The sequence below is a fragment of the Hemitrygon akajei genome, chromosome 6 (assembly GCF_048418815.1).
Source record: "Hemitrygon akajei chromosome 6, sHemAka1.3, whole genome shotgun sequence".
NCBI lineage: Eukaryota > Metazoa > Chordata > Chondrichthyes > Myliobatiformes > Dasyatidae > Hemitrygon > Hemitrygon akajei.
The window spans coordinates 8,213,510-8,236,060 of record NC_133129.1 but is presented as its reverse complement, the minus strand read 5'-3'; the positions used below and the strand labels follow the sequence as shown (position 1 = coordinate 8,236,060).

The window sequence follows — 22,551 nt, the reverse complement described above, 5'->3', positions numbered from 1 at the left end:
GAACATGAATCTTTGGATTTCTCTACCTCAAAAACAGGGATATTAGGAGAGCAAGGATGTGACACTGAGACCAAGATTAGATTCACTGATAGTCTCAGAATGCCACACTATTAATTTCAAACTCCAGGGAGTGCACATCACATACAACCTCTAAAACAGTAAGGTAATGCTCAAAGGTTTATTGCCCATTCAGAAAGCTCAGCAATGCCTCTGTAAGGAGGCTGAAGAGATTTGGACTTTACATTTTTCTACAGTAGAGAGCATCCCTACAAGCTGCATCACTGCTTGGTATGGAAAGTGCACTGCATCAGACAGGAAGGCTCTACGATGGGCAGTCAAAACTGCCCAACACATCACTGTCACCAAATATCCACCATCAGGGCCAGGAACATTTATTTTGTGTTTTGCTACCACAAAGCAATAAATTTCACATCACCTTTCGGTGATATTAAAGCTGTTTCTGTACCCTCCTCACCGGCACAGCCTCCACCTTATCTCCTCCACCCCTCCCCCACTTGCCCATCACCTCGTTTGGCATAAAAACAACTTTACAGCACACTGTAAACAAACAAACATTTATTATGTTGTCATATAAAACAACCCAACCTCTGATAACATCCCACAGGATCGGCAGACAGACACCACTCACCACAGACCTCACCCTCGTTACCCTCTGAGAACAACTTCCCCTCCTTCAGGATCAGCAGACATTCACAACTCATCACCGACCCCTCCCTCATCACCCTCCGAGAGCAACGTCCCATCCCCCGGGTTCAGCAGACACACCACTCTACACCGACCCCTCCCTCATCACCCTCCGAGAGCAACGTCCCATCCCCCAGGTTCAGCAGACACACCACTCTACACCGACCCTCCCTCAACACCCTCCGAGAGCAACGTCCCATCCCCCGGGTTCAGCAGACACACCACTCTACACCGACCCTCCCTCATCACCCTCCGAGAGCAACGTCCCATCCCCCGGGTTCAGCAGACACACCACTCTACACCGACCCCTCCCTCATCACCCTCCGAGAGCAACGTCCCATCCCCCGGGTTCAGCAGACACACCACTCTACACTGACCCTCCCTGGGGATCAGCAGACACACCACTCTACACTGACCCCTCCCTGGGGATGGACAGACACACCACTCTACACTGACCCTCCCTGGGGATCAGCAGACACACCACTCTACACCGACCCCTCCCTCAACACCCTCCGAGAGCAACGTCCCATCCCCCGGGTTCAGCAGACACACCACTCTACACCGACCCCTCCCTCAACACCCTCCGAGAGCAACGTCCCATCCCCCGGGTTCAGCAGACACACCACTCTACACCGACCCCTCCCTCATCACCCTCCGAGAGCAACATCCCATCCCCCGGGTTCAGCAGACACACCACTCTACACTGACCCCTCCCTCATCACCCTCCGAGAGCAACATCCCATCCCCCGGGTTCAGCAGACACACCACTCTACACTGACCCTCCCTGGGGATCAGCAGACACACCACTCTACACTGACCCCTCCCTGGGGATGGACAGACACACCACTCTACACTGACCCCTCCCTGGGGTTCAGCAGACACACCACTCTACACTGACCCCTCACTGGGGATGGACAGACACACCACCCTACACTGACCCCTCCCTGGGGATGGACAGACGCACCACCCTACACTGACCCCTCACTGGGGGTGGACAGACACACCACCCTACACTGACCCTCCCTGGGGGATGGACAGATGCACCACCCTACACTGACCCTCCCTGGGGGTGGACAGACACACCACCCTACACTGACCCTCCCTGGGGGATGGACAGACGCACCACCCTACACTGACCCCTCCCTGGGGATGGACAGACGCACCACCCTACACTGACCCCTCACTGGGGATGGACAGACACACCACCCTACACTGACCCCTCCCTGGGGATGGACAGACGCACCACCCTACACTGACCCCTCACTGGGGGTGGACAGACACACCACCCTACACTGACCCTCCCTGGGGATGGACAGACGCACCACCCTACACTGACCCCTCCCTGGGGATGGACAGACACACCACTCTACACTGACCCTCCCTGGGGGTGGACAGACACACCACCCTACACTGACCCCTCCCTGGGGATGGACAGACACACCACTCTACACTGACCCTCCCTGGGGGTGGACAGACACACCACCCTACACTGACCCCTCCCTGGGGATGGACAGACGCACCACCCTACACTGACCCTCCCTGGGGGATGGACAGATGCACCACCCTACACTGACCCTCCCTGGGGATGGACAGACGCACCACCCTACACTGACCCTCCCTGGGGGATGGACAGATGCACCACCCTACACTGACCCTCCCTGGGGGATGGACAGATGCACCACCCTACACTGACCCTCCCTGGGGGTGGACAGACACACCACCCTACACTGACCCCTCCCTGGGGATGGACAGACGCACCACCCTACACTGACCCTCCCTGGGGGATGGACAGATGCACCACCCTACACTGACCCTCCCTGGGGGATGGACAGATGCACCACCCTACACTGACCCTCCCTGGGGGTGGACAGACACACCACCCTACACTGACCCCTCCCTGGGGATGGACAGACGCACCACCCTACACTGACCCCTCACTGGGGATCAGCAGACACACCACCCTACACTGACCCCTCACTGGGGATGGACAGACACACCACCCTACACTGACCCCTCCCTGGGGATGGACAGACACACCACTCTACACTGACCCTCCCTGGGGGTGGACAGACACACCACCCTACACTGACCCTCCCTGGGGATCAGCAGACACACCATCCTACACTGACCCCTCACTGGGGATGGACAGACACACCACCCTACACTGACCCTCACTGGGGATCAGCAGACACACCACCCTACACTGACCCCTCCCTGAGGGTGGACAGACACACCACTCTACACTGACCCCTCCCTGGGGTTGGACAGACACACCACCCTACACTGACCCCTCCCTGGGGGTGGACAGACACACCACTCTACACTGACCCCTCCCTGGGGTTGGACAGACACACCACCCTACACTGACCCCTCCCTGAGGGTGGACAGACACACCACTCTACACTGACCCCTCCCTGGGGTTGGACAGACACACCACCCTACACTGACCCCTCCCTGGGGGTGGACAGACACACCACTCTACACTGACCCCTCACTGGGGATGGACAGACACACCACTCTACACTGACCCCTCCCTGGGGATGGACAGACACACCACCCTACACTGACCCCTCCCTGGGGGTGGACAGACACACCACTCTACACTGACCCTCCCTGGGGATGGACAGACACACCACCCTACACTGACCCCTCCCTGGGGATGGACAGACACACCACTCTACACTGACCCCTCCCTGGGGATGGACAGACACACCACCCTACACTGACCCTCCCTGGGGATGGACAGACACACCACCCTACACTGACCCCTCCCACCTTCCTGAGAGCAGAGAGATGCAGAGTCCGGTAGCGAAGGGTCCCCTCCCAGCAAACAAACCCTTCCCTGGTGAGGATAGGAGAGGTGGGGGAAGATAGTCGACCACTGCTGCTGGCATTTGTAGTTTCTTCTGGCTGAGAGAAGGGAAAGGAGAGGGGCAGGGGAAAGGGAGGATTAAGGAAAGAGGAGGGTGAAGAGGGTAAACATCCTCCTTGTCCAGTGCGGGCAAAGAGAGGGGCAGGGGTGTGTGAGGGAGGGAAGAAGTGAGGATGTAGACAGCCCCTCCCCATAGTCTACTGTTTCTGCAGCCTGAGCCGCTGGCGTTTGTAGAGTTTCTTCTGGGGTCTGGCGCTGTGTGCGGTCTGGGGAGGTGCCTGCTGGACCTGGGGCAGTTTCTGTGGGGCAGGAGTGTCAAAAACTGCGTGGGTGGGGTCCTCGGGTAGGGTCACTAGCTGCTCCTGTCGCCGAAATCGCTGCAGCTCCTTCATGTTCTGTCTCTCGGCGAAGCGACCGGCCGCCTCTGCTCGCAGCATCCTTCGGTGCTGGTCAGGGAGCAGGGCAGAGGTCAGTGTACAACATCAGGGAGTGACGGCTGCGAGGGAGAGTGACATGGAGTGACGGAGGGGCGGTTCCAAGGGCATCCTCCGGTGCTGGTCAGGGAGCAGGGCAGAGGTCAGTGTACAACATCAGGGAGTGACGGCTGCGAGGGAGAGTGACATGGAGTGACGGAGGGGCGGTTCCAAGGGCATCCTCCGGTGCTGGTCAGGGAGCAGGGCAGAGGTCAGTGTACAACATCAGGGAGTGACGGCTGCGAGGGAGAGTGACATGGAGTGACGGAGGGGCGGTTCCAAGGGCATCCTCCGGTGCTGGTCAGGGAGCAGGGCAGAGGTCAGTGTACAACATCAGGGAGTGACGGCTGCGAGGGAGAGTGACATGGAGTGACGGAGGGGCGGTTCCAAGGGCATCCTCCGGTGCTGGTCAGGGAGCAGGGCAGAGGTCAGTGTACAACATCAGGGAGTGACGGCTGCGAGGGAGAGTGACATGGAGTGACGGAGGGGCGGTTCCAAGGGCATCCTCCGGTGCTGGTCAGGGAGCAGGGCAGAGGTCAGTGTACAACACCCGGGAGGGGCGGCTGCAAGGGAGAGTCGCTCGGAGTGACGGAGGGGAGACTCCGAAGGAGTTGCACAGAGCAAAGGAGTATCGTGCAGAGTGAGAGAGGGGTGGCTTCGAGGGAGAGTTGTGTGGAGTGAAGGAGGGAGGAAGGTGCTCCAAGGGAACAATCCCCATCCCAGTACTTACCACATTTGGAGAGCGGTACTTTGGATTTTCGTACAGCGTTTGACCCCCAAAACTGCCACGGAAAATCTTAATAAGGTTCATAACAAACCGAGGTCCAATCTCCACCAGAGAGCCGTCCTCCTCGATAATCTGTAACACAAGACAGGGAGTGTGGGTCCCAAGGCCAGACGCAGTGAGAGTGTGAGGCTACCCCTCATCACCCCCCCCCCCCAACACCGGGTGGAGATGTCCATGGGGAGGAGGGGTACAGGATGCGACCAGATGAGGTAGGGGAGGGAGGATGTGTGGAGAGTTGAGGGTGGAGAGCCATTCGAGGGAGAAGGCAGCCGGATTCACTCCCGACCCTCTTGAGCACTTGACTATAGAGCCTCTCTCAGCGAAACGGGAAGCCCCACTCCCACCAACTCGCGGCTGAACGACCGGCCCAACCACAGGTGACGGAGGGGCAGTGGACACTGGCGAGGTTTGGGGGACAGCCTGGACACTGACTAATGGAGGGACTGACCTGGTAGTTGCGGAACCAGATGCGGCCGTCGGTGACAGTAAAGGTGAAGACATGGTCAACGAATGGTTGGCTCCGCGGGTGGTAGCGAGGCGTGGAGAAGGTCTGCAATGGAAACCAGGTTACCCACCAAATTGGTTACTGCCTCCCCAGGTACACACACCCGACCACTCCTTCCCCTCCCCAGGTACACACACCCGACCACCCCTTCCCCCTCCCCGGGTACACACACCCGACCACCCCCTCGCACCCTCCCCGGGTACACACACCCGACCACTCTTTCCCCTCTCCCCGGGTACACACACCCGACCACTCCTTCCCCCTCCCCAGGTACACACACCCGACCACTTCCTTCCCCTCTCCCCGGGTACACACACCCGACCACCCCCTCTCCCCCTCCCCGGGTACACACACCCGACCACCCCTTCCCCTCTCCCCCAGGTACACACACCCGACCACCCCCTCTCCCCCTCCCCAGGTACACACACCCGACCACCCCCTCTCCCCCTCCCCGGGTACACACACCCGACCCACTCCCTCTCCCCCTCCCCGGGTACACACACCACCCGACCACCCCCTCTCCCCCTCCCCGGGTACACACACCCGACCACTCTTTCCCCTCTCCCCGGGTACACACACCCGACCACTCCTTCCCTCTCCCCGGGTACACACACCCGACCACCCCCTCTCCCCCTCCCCGGGTACACACACCCGACCACCCCTTCCCCTCTCCCGGGTACACACACCCGACCACCCCCTCTCCCCGGGTACACACACCCGACCACCCCCTCTCCCCCTCCCCGGGTACACACACCCGACCACCCCCTCGCACCCTCCCCGGGTACACACACCCGACCACTCCCTCTCCCCCTCTCCCCGGGTACACACACCCGACCACTCCCTCTCCCCCTCCCCGGGTACACACACCCGACCACTCCCTCTCCCCCTCCCCCGGGTACACACACCGACCACTCCCTCTCCCCCTCCCCGGGTACACACACCCGACCACCTCCTTCCCCCTCCCCGGGTACACACACCCGACCACCCCTTCCCCTCTCCCCAGGTACACACACCCCGACCACCCCCCTCTCCCCCTCCCCGGGTACACACACCCGACCACTCCTTCCCCCTCCCCGGGTACACACACCCGACCACCCTCTCCCCCTCTCCCCGGGTACACACACCCGACCACCCCCTCTCCCCCTCCCCGGGTACACACACCCGACCACTCCTTCCCCCTCCCCGGGTACACACACCCGACCACCCCTCTCCCCCTCTCCCCGGGTACACACACCCGACCACCCCCTCTCCCCCTCCCCGGGTACACACACCCGACCACCCCTTCTCCCCCTCCCCGGGTACACACACCCGACCACTCCTTCCCCCTCCCCGGGTACACACACCCGACCACCCCCTTCCCCTCTCCCCAGGTACACACACCCGACCACCCCTCTCCCCCTCCCCGGGTACACACACCCGACCACTCCTTCCCCCTCCCCGGGTACACACACCCGACCACCCTCTCCCCCTCTCCCCGGGTACACACACCCGACCACCCCCTCTCCCCCTCCCCGGGTACACACACCCGACCACTCCTTCCCCCTCCCCGGGTACACACACCCGACCACCCTCTCCCCTCTCCCCGGGTACACACACCCGACCACCCCCTCTCCCCCTCCCCGGGTACACACACCCGACCACCCCTTCTCCCCCCTCCCCGGGTACACACACCCGACCACCCCCTCTCCCCGGGTACACACACCCGACCACCCCTCTCCCCCTCTCCCCGGGTACACACACCCGACCACCCCCTCTCCCCCTCCCCGGGTACACACACCCGACCACCCTCTCCCCTCTCCCCGGGTACACACACCCGACCACCCCCTCTCCCCCTCCCCGGGTACACACACCCGACCACCCTCTCCCCCTCTCCCCGGGTACACACACCCGACCACCCCCTCTCCCCTCCCCGGGTACACACACCCGACCACCCCTTCTCCCCCTCCCCGGGTACACACACCCGACCACCCCCTCTCCCCGGGTACACACACCCGACCACCCCCTCTCCCCCTCCCCGGGTACACACACCCGACCACCTCCCTCTCCCCTCTCCCCGGGTACACACACCCGACCACTCCCTCTCCCCCTCCCCGGGTACACACACCCGACCACCCCCCTCTCCCCCTCCCCGGGTACACACACCCGACCACTCCCTCTCCCCCTCCCCGGGTACACACACCCGACCACCCCCCCCTCTCCCCCTCCCCGGGTACACACACCCGACCACTCCCTCTCCCCATCCCCGGGTACACACACCCGACCACCCCCTCTCCCCCTCCCCGGGTACACACACCCGACCACCCCCTCGCACCCTCCCCGGGTACACACACCCGACCACTCCCTCTCCCCTCCCCGGGTACACACACCCGACCACTCCCTCTCCCCCTCCCCGGGTACACACACCCGACCACTCCCTCTCCCCCTCCCCGGGTACACACACCCGACCACTCCCTCTCCCCCTCCCCGGGTACACACACCCGACCACTCCCTCTCCCCCTCCCCGGGTACACACACCCGACCACTCCCTCTCCCCCTCCCCGGGTACACACACCCGACCACTCCCTCTCCCCCTCCCCGGGTACACACACCCGACCACTCCCTCTCCCCCTCCCCGGGTACACACACCCGACCACTCCCTCTCCCCCTCCCCGGGTACACACACCCGACCACTCCCTCTCCCCCCTCCCCGGGTACACACACCCGACCACCCCTTCCCCTCTCCCCAGGTACACACACCCGACCACTCCCCTCTCCCCCCTCCCCGGGTACACACACCCGACCACTCCCTCTCCCCTCTCCCCGGGTACACACACCCGACCACCCCCTCTCCCCCTCTCCCCGGGTACACACACCCGACCACTCCCTCTCCCCCTCTCCCCGGGTACACACACCCGACCACCCCCTCTCCCCCTCTCCCCGGGTACACACACCCGACCACTCCCTCTCCCCTCTCCCCGGGTACACACACCCGACCACCCCCTCTCCCCCTCTCCCCGGGTACACACACCCGACCACTCCCTCTCCCCCTCTCCCCGGGTACACACACCCGACCACTCCCTCTCCCCCTCCCCGGGTACACACACCCGACCACCCCTTCCCCTCTCCCTGGGTACACACACCCCGACCACTCTTTCCCCCTCCCCGGGTACACACACCCGACCACCCCCCTCGCACCCTCCCCGGGTACACACACCCGACCACCCCCCTCTCCCCCTCTCCCCGGGTACACACACCCGACCACTCCCTCTCCCCCTCCCCGGGTACTCACACCCGACCACCCCCTTCCCCTCTCCCTGGGTACACACACCCGACCACCCCCTCGCACCCTCCCCGGGTACACACACCCGACCACCCCCTCGCACCCTCCCCGGGTACACACACCCGACCACCCCCTCGCACCCTCCCCGGGTACACACACCCGACCCACTCCCTCTCCCCCTCCCCGGGTACACACACCCGACCACTCCCTCTCCCCCTCCCCGGGTACACACACCCGACCACTCCCTCTCCCCCTCCCCGGGTACACACACCCGACCACCCCCTCGCACCTCCCCGGGTACACACACCCGACCACTCCCTCGCACCCTCCCCGGGTACACACACCCGACCACCCCCCTCTCCCCCCTCCCCGGGTACACACACCCGACCACTCCCTCGCACCCTCCCCGGGTACACACACCCGACCACCCCCTCGCACCCTCCCCCGGGTACACACACCCGACCACCCCCTCGCACCCTCCCCGGGTACACACACCCGACCACCCCCTCGCACCCTCCCCGGTACACACACCCGACCACTCCTTCCCCCTCCCCGGGTACACACACCCGACCACCCCCTCGCACCCTCCCCGGGTACACACACCCGACCACCCCCTCGCACCCTCCCCGGGTACACACACCCGACCACCCCCCTCGCACCCTCCCCGGGTACACACACCCGACCACTCTTTCCCCCTCCCCGGGTACACACACCCGACCACCCCCTCTCCCCTCTCCCCGGGTACACACACCCGACCACCCCCTCTCCCCCTCCCCGGGTACACACACCCGACCACTCCCTCTCCCCCTCCCCGGGTACACACACCCGACCACCCCCCTCGCACCCTCCCCGGGTACACACACCCGACCACCCCCTCGCACCCTCCCCAGGTACACACACCCGACCACCCCCTCTCCCCCTCCCCGGGTACACACACCCGACCACCCCCTCTCCCCCTCCCCGGGTACACACACCCGACCACCCCTTCCCCTCTCCCCGGGTACACACACCCGACCACTCCCTCTCCCCCCTCCCCGGGTACACACACCCGACCACCCCCTCTCCCCCCTCCCCGGGTACACACACCCGACCACCCCCTCGCACCCTCCCCGGTACACACACCCGACCACCCCTTCCCCTCTCCCCGGGTACACACACCCGACCACTCCCTCTCCCCCCTCCCCGGGTACACACACCCGACCACTCCCTCGCACCCTCCCCGGGTACACACACCCGACCACTCCCTCTCCCCCTCCCCGGGTACACACACCCGACCACCCCCCTCTCCCCCTCCCCGGGTACACACACCCGACCACCCCCTCTCCCCCTCCCCGGGTACACACACCCGACCACCCCCTCGCACCCTCCCCGGGTACACACACCCGACCACTCCCTCTCCCCCTCCCCGGGTACACACACCCGACCACCCCCTCTCCCCCCTCCCCGGGTACACACACCCGACCACTCCCTCTCCCCCTCCCCAGGTACACACACCCGACCACTCCCCTCTCCCCCTCTCCCCGGGTACACACACCCGACCACCCCCTCTCCCCCCTCCCCGGGTACACACACCCACCGACCACCCCCTCGCACCCTCCCCGGGTACACACACCCGACCACTCCTTCCCCCTCCCCGGGTACACACACCCGACCACTCCTTCCCCCTCCCCAGGTACACACACCCGACCACCCCCTCTCCCCGGGTACACACACCCGACCACTCCCTCTCCCCCTCCCCGGGTACACACACCCGACCACCCCCTCGCACCCTCCCCGGGTACACACACCCGACCACCCCTTCCCCTCTCCCCGGGTACACACACCCGACCACTCCCTCTCCCCCCCTCCCCGGGTACACACACCCGACCACCCCCTCGCACCCTCCCCGGGTACACACACCCGACCACTCCCTCTCCCCCCTCCCCGGGTACACACACCCGACCACCCCCTCGCACCCTCCCCGGGTACACACACCCGACCACCCCCCTCGCACCCTCCCCGGGTACACACACCCGACCACTCCCTCTCCCCCTCTCCCGGGTACACACACCCGACCACTCCCTCTCCCCCCTCCCCGGGTACACACACCCGACCACCCCCTCGCACCCTCCCCGGGTACACACACCCGACCACCCCCTCGCACCCTCCCCGGGTACACACACCCGACCACTCCCTCTCCCCCTCCCCGGGTACACACACCCGACCACCCCCTCGCACCCTCCCCGGGTACACACACACCCGACCACCCCCTCGCACCCTCCCCGGGTACACACACCCGACCACCCCCTCGCACCCTCCCCGGGTACACACACCCGACCACTCCCTCTCCCCCTCCCCGGGTACACACACCCGACCACTCCCTCTCCCCTCTCCCCGGGTACACACACCCGACCACCCCTTCCCCTCTCCCCGGGTACACACACCCGACCACTCCCTCTCCCCCTCCCCGGGTACACACACCCGACCACCCCCCTCTCCCCGGGTACACACACCCGACCACTCCCTCTCCCCCTCCCCGGGTACACACACCCCGACCACTCCCTCTCCCCTCTCCCCGGGTACACACACCCGACCACTCCCTCTCCCCCTCCCCGGGTACACACACCCGACCACCCCCTCGCACCCTCCCCGGGTACACACACCCGACCACCCCCCTCGCACCCTCCCCGGGTACACACACCCGACCACTCCCTCTCCCCCTCCCCGGGTACACACACCGACCACTCCCTCTCCCCCTCCCCGGGTACACACACCCGACCACCCCCTCGCACCCTCCCCGGGTACACACACCCGACCACCCCCTAGCTCATGCACCAGACTGACAAAGTCTCCCTGCCTTTGCTGAATCCCTGTAGTTTCCCCAGCAAGTGCTTGTGACCACTGTCACACCACAGGAAATCAGGCCCTTCGGCCCATCTAGTCCACATTAACTGAGATTGCCACCTAAGCTGTTCCATTTGTCCATGTTTGGCCCACACCCCTCTAAAACTTTCCCAACCAAGTACCCGTCCAAATAGTTTTAAGAGTTGTTAAAGTACCTGCCTCTGACAGCTTGTTCCACATACAGATTTCTGGATGAAAACGTTGCCCCTCAGCTTCCTATTCACTCTCTCCTCTCTCACAATAAACCTGCACACTCTTGCTCTTGACTCACTAACCTTGGGAGAGACAATGCACATTCTCACTATGCCCCTCCACATGATCACCCTCACTCACCTACGCTTCAAAGCTCCAATCTGCTCACTCAGTCCCTCGAGTCCTGGTGACATCCTCGTAAATCTCCTATGCCCCTCGAGTCCTGGTCACATCCTCGTAAATCTCCTATGCCCCTCGAGTCCTGGTCACATCCTCGTAAATCTCCTATGCCCCTCGAGTCCAGGTCACATCCTCGTAAATCTCCTATGCCCCTCGAGTCCTGGTCACATCCGGTAAATCTCCTATGCCCCCTCGAGTCCTGGTCACATCCTCGTAAATCTCCTATGCCCCTCGAGTCCTGGTCACATCCTCGTAAATCTTCTATGCCCCTCGAGTCCTGGTCACATTCTCGTAAATCTCCTATGCACTCTTCCTAATGTTATCTTCCCTGTACCAGGGTGAGCATAACTGAACACAATATACCAAATGTGGTCTAACATTGTGTCACTGCACTATGATCTCCCAGTCCCCTGACTGACTAAAACCAGCAAGCCAAAATCCTCCTTCACCACTCTGCCTAGCTGTGACTCCACTTTCGAGGAACCACACACACACACTCTGAGGTCCCCCTGTCCTACAACACACCACAGAACCCTACCATTCACAGGAATGCCCCACCATCATTTGTCTCCTCAACATACAACTTATCTGAATTAAACCCCATCTGCCATTCCTCAACTGATCAAGATCCTGACAATCATCTTCACTGCCAAAGACACCACCTATTTTAATGTCCTCTGCAAACCACTGTTCTCTACAGTACCTATTTGGGGTCATCTGCAGAGTTACTAACACCAATCCCCTGGTCCCATGCAACCAGATCTTTGGGAGCAGCCGCCCATGAGGGAACCTTATCACAGGTGCACTAGCTGTATCCCAACTCGGATGTGTGGTTGTCATGTCTGATGTGGGGACAGTGCCACAGGATGCCCCCACCACCCTCCGGTTGTCACACAGTTGCAATCACAGAGTTGACTGCAGTCAAACAGCCCAGTATGAGTAACTGCTCAGGAATGGGGGCGGTGGGGAATCTAGACACACTCACCTGGATGAACAGCTCTTTCAACAACTGGTAATGAGGCTCCTGATCAAACATCTGCAGAGAGGGAGAGAAGCAGTCATTAGCGACGGACAAATCAATTTGCAATTCATCAGCAGGAGCAGGGCCCTGCTAATTCATAAAGTATTATGCATTATAAAGCTAATTCATTATTCATAAAGCAGGGTCAAAGTGGTGCAGCCATTGTGAGTGGACCAGTGTATGAGTGGGAACGAGGCTTTGGCTCAAGAGGCTTCAACGAGGAGGCACAGGCAAGGCTTTTGTAGTGTTTGAATAAAAGGTCACCAAATTACAGCTAATTAAATAAAGTAGGGATGATGCAGGATCGGGTGATGTGCTGTAGCTGCATGATGTGGGAGCTGGTGGACCCCATCGTGGTTCCTGCTGACCACATCTGCAGCGAGTGTTGGCTGCTCGAGGAACTCAGGCTCAAATTACCTGGAATCTGAGCCTCAAACACTGCGGCACATCAGGGGAGGGGAGAGTTACCTGGATTCTCTGTTCCAGGAGGCAGATTAGCTGCCTCAAATTCAGTCTGTGGTCAGGGACAAGAGGGTGTGACTGTGAGTGAAGGAGGTAGTGGGATCCAAGAGTCAGTGCTGGAGGAGACTCAGCCCTTGAGCTAGTCCAACAGGTCTGAGATTCTTGCTCCCTGCGTGGATGAGAGTGGAGGCTTTAGGAAGGGAATGAGCAACTGGCACCGTAGTTCAGGGAGCCATTTGGGGGGGGGGGGGGGAGGGGAAGTGGGGAGGGGGAGGGGGAAGGGGAGAAGCGGGGGAGTGGGGAAAGAAGAGAGTGGAAAGGGAGGAGGAGAGAGCAGGGGGTGAGTGAAGGATTGGGATGAAGCAGAGTGAGGGGAGGGAGGGAGTGGATAGGAGATTGGAGGATGGGGAGGGACTGGGGCAGTGGGAATGCGCACGAGTGAGGGGGGGTTGCGGCAGGGATTCCGAAGGAAGCAGGACTGAATCAGGCATGTTACCGGATCAAAGGAGAGGAGGGGCCTGGACCCCCGGAGACAGTTCCCCGTCATCTTCAGCTCAGCCAGGGTGTGTACTGCAAAACAAACATAACCATCAGCACTGGAGGTCCGGGGGCTCCCGGGAAGTGCAGCCACTGAGCAGCACATTCTGCCCTCTGCTCATTGCAGGGGTCTACCAGCCCCACATCCTCCCATCTGCCCTGTCTCTCTCCATCTCTCCCAACATTCCCAGTCCCAGCAGTCCTGCGGAGACCCCATGCCTCGAGCTGACTCCCCAACAGTGTGCACCCTCAGCCCCCTGCCCCGAACCATTAGACAGGGAAATACCTACCGTTCTGCACCAGGAACTTGGCCGAGGGGCCGTGGGGGACATTGGACACCCTGAAACATAAGAGGCATTGGTCAGTCGTCTGTCTCTGCCTTAACATATCAGGGTATCAAACCAGACTCTCACACGTAACCCCAACTCCTTAACGGAACTTCTTCCAGAGGGTCGAACCCATCTGATCAACTTCAATTTCCACTTCCAAACCCATCAGGGCCAAGTACGGACTGCGGCACTAATCCTGCAGGAGAATGGCTCACTCGGCTACACCCGGTTCCGTCCCAAATGTAACTTTCCCAAGTCACACTGCCAAATGCTTTAATTATCCCACAGACCAAACCACACCTGCAGCGAGTCATCCCTACCCCCCTCAGATGGTGACTGGAGACAGTGTCCAGTCCCATTAACACCGAGAAACCCAGACGGCTGTGTCCAGTCCCGTTAACACCGAGAAACCCAGACGGCTGTGTCCAGTCCCGCTAACACCGAGAAACCCAGACGGCTGTGTCCAGTCCCGCTAACACTGAGAAACCCAGACGGCTGTGTCCAGTCCCGCTAACACCGAGAAACCCAGACGGCTGTGTCCAGTCCCGCTAACACTGAGAAACCCAGACGGCTGTGTCCAGTCCCGTTAACACCGAGAAACCCAGACGGCTGTGTCCAGTCCCGTAAACACCGAGGAAACCCAGACGGCTCTGTCCAGTCCCGTTAACACCGAGAAACCCAGACTCAGCAGCACGATACTTCCCGTCACTCACCACATGTAGAGGTCCTGCTTCTTCTTGGCTTCGAAGTAGATGCATTTATTACAGTTCTTCATTTCACAGATCTGTTGGGGGGTGGAAACAGACAGCCCCGGTCACACCAGCCCACAGAACCCAGCAGCAACCCCTTTCTACCTCAGCGAGGTCGGCCATCCCGGTCACTCGGCCCACAGAACCCAGCAGCAACCCCTTTCTACCTCAGCGAGGTCGGCCCACAGAACCCAGCAGCAACCCCTTTCTACCTCAGCGAGGTCGGCCATCCCGGTCACTCCGGCCCACAGAACCCAGCAGCAACCCCTTTCTACCTCAGCGAGGTCGGCCATCCCGGTCACTCCGGCCCACAGAACCCAGCAGCAACCCCTTTCTACCTCAGCTGAGGTCGACCCACAGAACCCAGCAGCAACCCCTTTCTACCTCAGCGAGGTCGGCCCACAGAACCCAGCAGCAACCCCTTTCTACCTCAGCGAGGTCGGCCCACAGAACCCAGCAGCAACCCCTTTCTACCTCAGCGAGGTCGGCCCACAGAACCCAGCAGCAACCCCTTTCTATCTCAGCGAGGTCGGCCATCCCGGTCACTCCGGCCCACAGAACCCAACAGCAACCCCTTTCTACCTCAGTGAGGTCGGCCCACAGAACCCAGCAGCAACCCCTTTCTACCTCAGCGAGGTTGGCCATCCCGGTCACTACGGCCCACAGAACCCAGCAGCAACCCCTTTCTACCTCAGCGAGGTCGGCCCACAGAACCCAGCAGCAACCCCTTTCTACCTCAGCGAGGTCGGCCATCCCGGTCACTCCGGCCCACAGAACCCAGCAGCAACCCCTTTCTACCTCAGCGAGGTCGGCCATCCCGGTCACTCCGGCCCACAGAACCCAGCAGCAACCCCTTTCTACCTCAGCGAGGTCGGCCATCCCGGTCACTACAGCCCACAGAACCCAACAGCAACCCCTTTCTACCTCAGCGAGGTCGGCCATCCCGGTCACTCCGGCCCACAGAACCCAGCAGCAACCCCTTTCTACCTCAGCGAGGTCGGCCCACAGAACCCCAGCAGCCAACCCCTTTCTACCTCAGCAAGGTCGGCCATCCCGGTCACTCCGGCCCACAGAACCCAGCAGCAACCCCTTTCTACCTCAGTGAGGTTGGCCATCCCGGTCACTCCGGCCCACAGCACCCAGCAGCAACCCCTTTCTACCTCAGCGAGGTCGGCCCACAGAACCCAGCAGCAACCCCTTTCTACCTCAGCGAGGGTCGGCCCACAGAACCCAGCAGCAACCCCTTTCTACCTCAGCGAGGTCGGCCATCCCGGTCACTCCGGCCCACAGAACCCAGCAGCAACCCCTTTCTACCTCAGTGAGGTCGGCCCACAGAACCCAGCAGCAACCCCTTTCTACCTCAGTGAGGTTGGCCATCCCGGTCACAGAAGCTCCACGGAGAGCCAGAAGGCATCGAGTGCTGGAAGTGGGGGGGGGGGGGGGGAGACTGGCACCGGCACAACGCGGCTTGTGTAATTCAGACTCTGTAGCCCTAACGGCCTTCTCCCTCTCACCTTAAAGGTAGCCGTGTATCACTGACCATGGGGAACCTCGCTCTCCCAGCAGTGAATAACCCAGCCAGCCCGAGGCCAGTGGATAACACCAGAGAGCCATGGCCTAGGGAGAATGCGGCTACCAGCACACCCACCAATGAAGAGGGAGACCCCAAATCCAACATTGGGTCTTCAGTGACCCCTGCACTCACCATCTGCCAGTACAGCCCTAGAACTGCTCTCACGAGATGCCAGAAGAGAGGTGGGCACCGGCTGGGGCAGATCAAAGTAGGCTGGATACTTACCCCATCTCTGAGCACAATCCCACAATGCCCAGAGGCATTCCCCACCCCTCCACCCCTCTCCTCACATCTCCGGCCACTGGAGCTGACTCACCTCATTTATGACAAACAGCTTGTCCTTGCGATCCATTTTGGTGTCTGGAAAGAGAGAGCTGTCATTAATGACACAGGCAGGAATCCTCGGAAAATCACAACTGGCCAAAATGCTCCGGAAAACCATACCTGTCCAGCTGGGCCAGGAACAGTTACTACCCCTCATCCACCAGACTCTCGCCCCAACACTGAACTGTCCCCACAACCTCTGGACTCAGTTTCCAGGATTCTTCGCCTCATGTTCTCGATTTTCATTATTATTTGCACCGTTTGTTTGTCCGTTCTGCTAGGTGTGCTCTTTCACTGATTCTGTTGTGTTTTGTTTTGTTTTTGAGAATGTCTGCAAGAAAGCGAATCTCAGGGTTGTATTTGGTGTGTAGTTTGATAATAAATTTACTTCCAGCTTTTGAACTGCGGAACCTCGGCAATTTCTGAGAGTGAAGTTGGATGATGAGAGTGTGGAACGAGCTGCCGAGGGATGAAGTTCATATCTGCCCCCTTGGTCACGAGGAAAGACGTCGAGCCAAAAGTCATTTCCTTTCCCACAGGTGCAAGCACGGTGAGCAACGGAGCCACTGTAGAACAGCAACGGAGCCACTGCAGAACAGCAACGGAGCCACTGCAGAATAGGAACAGACCCCTCAACCACACCAGCCCGGGTTTCCGCCCACTCTCACCAGTCTGCACTGGGATCACTGCCCTCCATACCCCTCCCATCCATGTACTTTCGCAAACTTCTCTTAAATGTTGCAATTGAACCTTCATCCCCTGGCACTCTCACCATCCTCCAAGTGAAGCTCTCTCTCAGGTTCCCCCTAAATATTTCCTATTTCACCTTAATCTATGACCTCTAGTTCCAGTCACCCACCCTCAGTGGAAAAAGTCTACTGGTATTTACCATATTGAAACCCATTGATTAACAATCACTCACCACAATCTCTTAGCACCTAAACCCCATCTCACCCTCGGCTAGACAATCAACTTGTCTCTATAAATTCCATTCATTCCAGTTCTACTATGAAGAGCATTCTGACTGGTTGAATCACCATTCATTATGAAGGGGCCACTACACAGGATTAGAAAAAGCTGCAGAAAGTTGCAAACTCACGCCAGCTCCATCGTGGACACTCGCCTGTCTGGCATTGAGGACATCTTCTAAAGGCAATGCCTCAAAAAGGCAGCATCCATCATTAAGGACCCTCTCACCGGACCGCAAGAAAACGATATGATTTGGCAATATGAGTCAGCTGCACCTTTCCTCATTCCGTCATGCCCACTGTTGTACTTGAATGCACACGAGGATATCAGTCGGTCATTAACCTACAACTACTCGATGAGTAAAAAACAAATGTTGCTTGAGAGTTTCTTTGGAAGAGGTGGTAGGGGACATAAAAGGCCTAACAATGATGATAACGCAGACAGCTGAGGCTGAGACTGCAAAAAAAAATCTTCCTTCAACAGAAAATACGACAAGTCGTACATAAAATATGGCTTTAATGCGACCGGTGACTCGCACGCTCCAAGCCCTGTGTGTGATATGTGGAGACAAGCTGTCTAATGAGGCAATGAAGCCCTCAAAACTGCTTCAGTACCTTGAATCCAAGCACCCTGCACTTAAAGACAAACCTGTTGAGTTTTTTGAGCGGAAAAAAACGTGAGCAAGTGGGACAGAAGTAAGTGCTGAGAGCCACCACCTCCACAAATGCTGCTGCTCTGAGAGCATCATACCTAGTGGCTAGCCGTATTACTAAGACTAAGAAGACTTTCACTGTTGGTGAAGAATTCATTCTGCCTGCTGCCAAGGACATGTACCGTGAACTGTTGGGAGAAGCTGCAGCTAACAAGATGGCACAGGTTTCTCTTTCAGCTACCACAATTTCAAGAATCGATGACATAGCGGAGGACATCGAAGCACAGCTGTTGGAACGGCTTAACGAGTCACCATGGTATGCTATCCAGGTCGACGAGTCTACTGATATCGACAACAAGGTAATACTGCTGGTTTATGTGCGATATATATTTCAAGACTATGTGCACGAGGATATGTTGTGTGCACTGCCGCTGCCAACTAACACAACTGGGGCAGAACTATTCAAGTCTTTGAATGACTACATGTCAGGCAAACTGGACTGGTCATTCTCCCCCCATAAGCGTCACCTGCACTGTGCTTACTGAAGAGAAGCAGGGAATCCTCTCTCCACATCCAAAGGTTGGCCAGTAAGAGACATGAAACGGCAAGCAGAGATCACACAGAATCTGGATACCTGGTTTAGCATGAGGCATCAGAGTGCGCAAGTCCTGCATTAGGTGTCGTGTCCGGTAGCTAATCCCCCGTGAGGAAAAGATCAGAACTCGCTCCTTGTTCGTCCATCTTCCCTGAGAGCAAGAACATCCAATTAGCACTTACAGATACCTCACATCACCATCTACAATGACTCTGGTCCCAACTCTGTAACTCCCTCTGACCCACACCCCTCCCCATCTGTGACCCCCTTCCCTCTCCACCAATGTGATCCCCTCTGGCCTCTATACCCCTCTGTCTTTGTGGCCCACTTCCTGTCTGTAGCTTGATCATCAGGGTCTGGTCTCAACATTATTCCATTTTATTTCAACAACTCTGCAATGCTTCCCCTGATTGGAGCCAACCCATGTTACGTTCACTTCTCTCTCTCCACCATACTCCATCTTCATTCATTCCCCCAGTATCTATCACCCCAGAGCCTGCAGCCGACTGTCTGGTCCCACCCAGCCCTAACCCATTCCAATCCCAGGCCTTGGTCCCTTCTACACCACTAACACTATCCCCCCTCCCTTTCTCCTCCCCCAATGACTAGTCCCGGACCCCCTCTCCCTCCCTCGCCCCACTGTTCCTTCCAGTTCTGCTCCCAGCCTCCCTTCACCTCACTGCCCCAGTTCCTCTTCCTCAAATACTTCCCCCCCGACTCTCCTCCCGGGTCCATTTCTTCACCCCCCCCCCCCCCCCAACACCACCACACACACAGTCCCGACCCGTCAACGGGCTGACCGGTCCAGGAACCCTTCCCCCCCCCCCCGCCCGCACTAGTCCTGGTTCACAGGACCCTCCCTGATCCCTCCGCAGCCCGTTTCCCTGGTTCCCCGGCTCAAAGGGCCCTCCCGTGACCCCTTCGTGGTGCGAACTCCCTCGGCCCCGCACCTCCTCCCTCCAACCACCCCGGCCCTCTGTCTCCTCCTCACCCGACTGACGGGTCCAGGCACCTCCACCGCCATCACCATCACCACGCCGTTGCTACTTCCGGTATCGCCACATCTACACCCTTCCCCCCGCCACTCAAAGGTGCCACCTCTTCACCTTCCGACAGTCCCTTGGTTCCGGCACCCATCTGCCCTTCTCGTCGGTTAGCGAAAGATGCGTTACCTCCGCCTTCCGAACATCGCTCAAGCGCTCCCAGAAAGTCTTCCTCCGCCATCCTTCTCACTACAATCCCGCATAGGACCATGAGCATTAAAACCCCCTCACTATTTGCTAATGGTTAATATCATTACATCGTGAAACAATGAAAAAGAGAATAACATGAATAAAAAGAAAATAAGTTTTAAAAACAATTAATAGCCCTTTTTGAAGTCTAAATATTATTCACCCTCCTTGGAAAGCACCTAATAAAGCCAAGTCTTTTATCTTTGGATGCTTTTCTGCAGTTTTTATGATTTTATTTTTTAAATCCTACTTTTATTTTGTTCTGCACATTTAAGCGCACCTGCCATGAAAGTAACAAATGTTTGTTTATCATATAATATGCTCATTTTGAAACGAGGACACTACACATTCAAAACTTTCCAATATGCAGGACAGCATTCACAAGCAGAGCTCTGTTCCCCACCACAATTAGTACATTTTTTTTCAATCTCTACAGAACGCGCTACATCATAAAACATAGAAATCTACAGCTCATTACAGGCCCTTCAGCCCACAATGTTGTGCTTACCACATAACCTACTCTAGAAACTCCCTAGAATTACCCTCCGCATGACCCTCTATTTTCCTAAGCTCCATTTGCCTATCTTAGAGTCCCGTAAAAGACCCTATTGTATCCACCTCTACCACTGGCGCTGGCAGTGTATTCCACGCACCCACCACTCTGTGTGTAAAACTTCCTCTGACATCCCCCTTGTACCTACTTCCAAGCACCTTAAAACTATGCCCCCTCGTGTTAGCTATTTCAGTCCTGGGAAAAAGCCCCTGGCTATCCACACGATCAATGCCTCTCATCATCTTATACACCACCATCAGGACTGCCAACACAGATGCCTTGTGCAGGAAGGCACAGAGTCGAATGTACTTCCTAAGAAGGTTGGCGTCATTCAATGTCTGCAGTGAGATGCTGAAGATGTTCTATAGGTCAGTTGTGGAGAGCGCCCTCTTCTTTGTGGTGGCGTGTTGGGGAAGAAGCATTAAGAAGAGGGACGCCTCACGTCTTAATAAGCTGGTAAGGAAGGCGGGCTCTGTCGTGGGCAAAGTACTGGAGAGTTTAACATCGGTAGCTGAGCGAAGGGCGCTGAGTAGGCTACGGTCAATTATGGATAACTCTGAACATCCTCTACATAGCACCATCCAGAGACAGAGAAGCAGTTTCAGCGACAGGTTACTATCGATGCAATGCTCCTCAGACAGGATGAAGAGGTCAATACTCCCCAATGCCATTAGGCTTTACAATTCTACCTCCAGGACTTAAGAACTTTTTAAAAGCTATTAATGCTTTTGAGACAGTGATTTAGATGCATATCATATTTTTTTACTGAGTTAAGTATTGTATGTAATTAGTTTTGCTACAGCAAGTGTATGGGACACTGGAAAAAAAAGTTGAATTTCCCCATGGGGATGAATAAAGTATCTATCTATCTATCTATCTATCTATCCTTTCATGCTCCATCACTCCAAGGAGGAGAGCTGTTGTGTTCTTTATATTAGCGTAGGCTGCTAATAAAGAATCATGTTCTGGAAGAATAGAACTTTTATTTACAGCAATCAAACCACATTTCTTACAGCCATGTTTTCTAGATCATTCCATCATTTCTGCACATGCTCCGAACTCTGTCCAATCACATTCTGACACGTGATATCACCACATCTTCCTTTCCTTAAGAAAAATTAGCAACATTGATCAGAACAAATACATAATTTAACATGTCTCTATCAGTCTCGCCAGGGGGTTTACGAACACGAGTAGACCTTCTCACACAGTCCTTGTGTTTTGTTGTTATTTCTGTATTTTGTCTAGTCTGCATCAGTTAACTGAAACTCTGAAGTTATCTCTTTCTTGAGGTCTTTGCGATTTCTTCTTCACAATGTTCCTTCTTCTTTCTTTTCAAATCTTTTTATTATTATTAAACAAAATAACATGAGTACATCGAAGTAAGTAACACTTCCAATGTCTCAAAAGAGAAAAAAACAATATTAAGGACTAAAAAATATGGTGACACAAAAATAGAGAAGAAAAGAAAAAACCCTACTAAAGTAAGAAAGTGAGAAAAATAAGACCCCATTAGTGTTCAACCCCGGAGCCATGCGTCATACAAAAAGCTTCTAAAGATAAACATCAAACCACCAGCAAAAAAATATCAACATTTATAATTAGATCGTGGAAGAAATCAATGAATTAACTCAAATGGTAGTAACGAGCAAATGAACCCCATCTTTTCTCAAAATCAAAGATAGGTTCGAAGGTTCGA

At 58.0% G+C, this 22,551-nt stretch overlaps 1 protein-coding gene across 2 annotated transcripts; it reads right to left on the bottom strand.

Moving 5' to 3' along the window:
- Positions 1-566: 566 nt before the first annotated feature.
- On the bottom strand, positions 567-20,206 carry bxdc2 (brix domain containing 2). 2 transcript variants are annotated; one of them, XM_073047819.1, is made up of 11 exons: positions 20,059-20,206; positions 19,107-19,218; positions 16,844-16,887; positions 14,919-14,989; positions 14,167-14,216; positions 13,836-13,909; positions 12,842-12,892; positions 5,286-5,387; positions 4,781-4,909; positions 2,875-4,023; positions 567-2,757 (listed from the first exon to the last, which is right to left on the bottom strand). In XM_073047819.1, exons 1-10 carry the CDS (start codon positions 20,095-20,097, stop codon positions 3,775-3,777), a joined length of 921 nt encoding a protein of 306 aa, XP_072903920.1. In that variant the 5' UTR covers positions 20,098-20,206; the 3' UTR covers positions 567-2,757; positions 2,875-3,774. The 2 variants fall into 2 exon arrangements, with proteins under 2 accessions (XP_072903920.1, XP_072903921.1); XM_073047820.1 differs by having other exon boundaries at positions 19,107-19,213; positions 20,059-20,159.
- Positions 20,207-22,551: the final 2,345 nt, after the last annotated feature.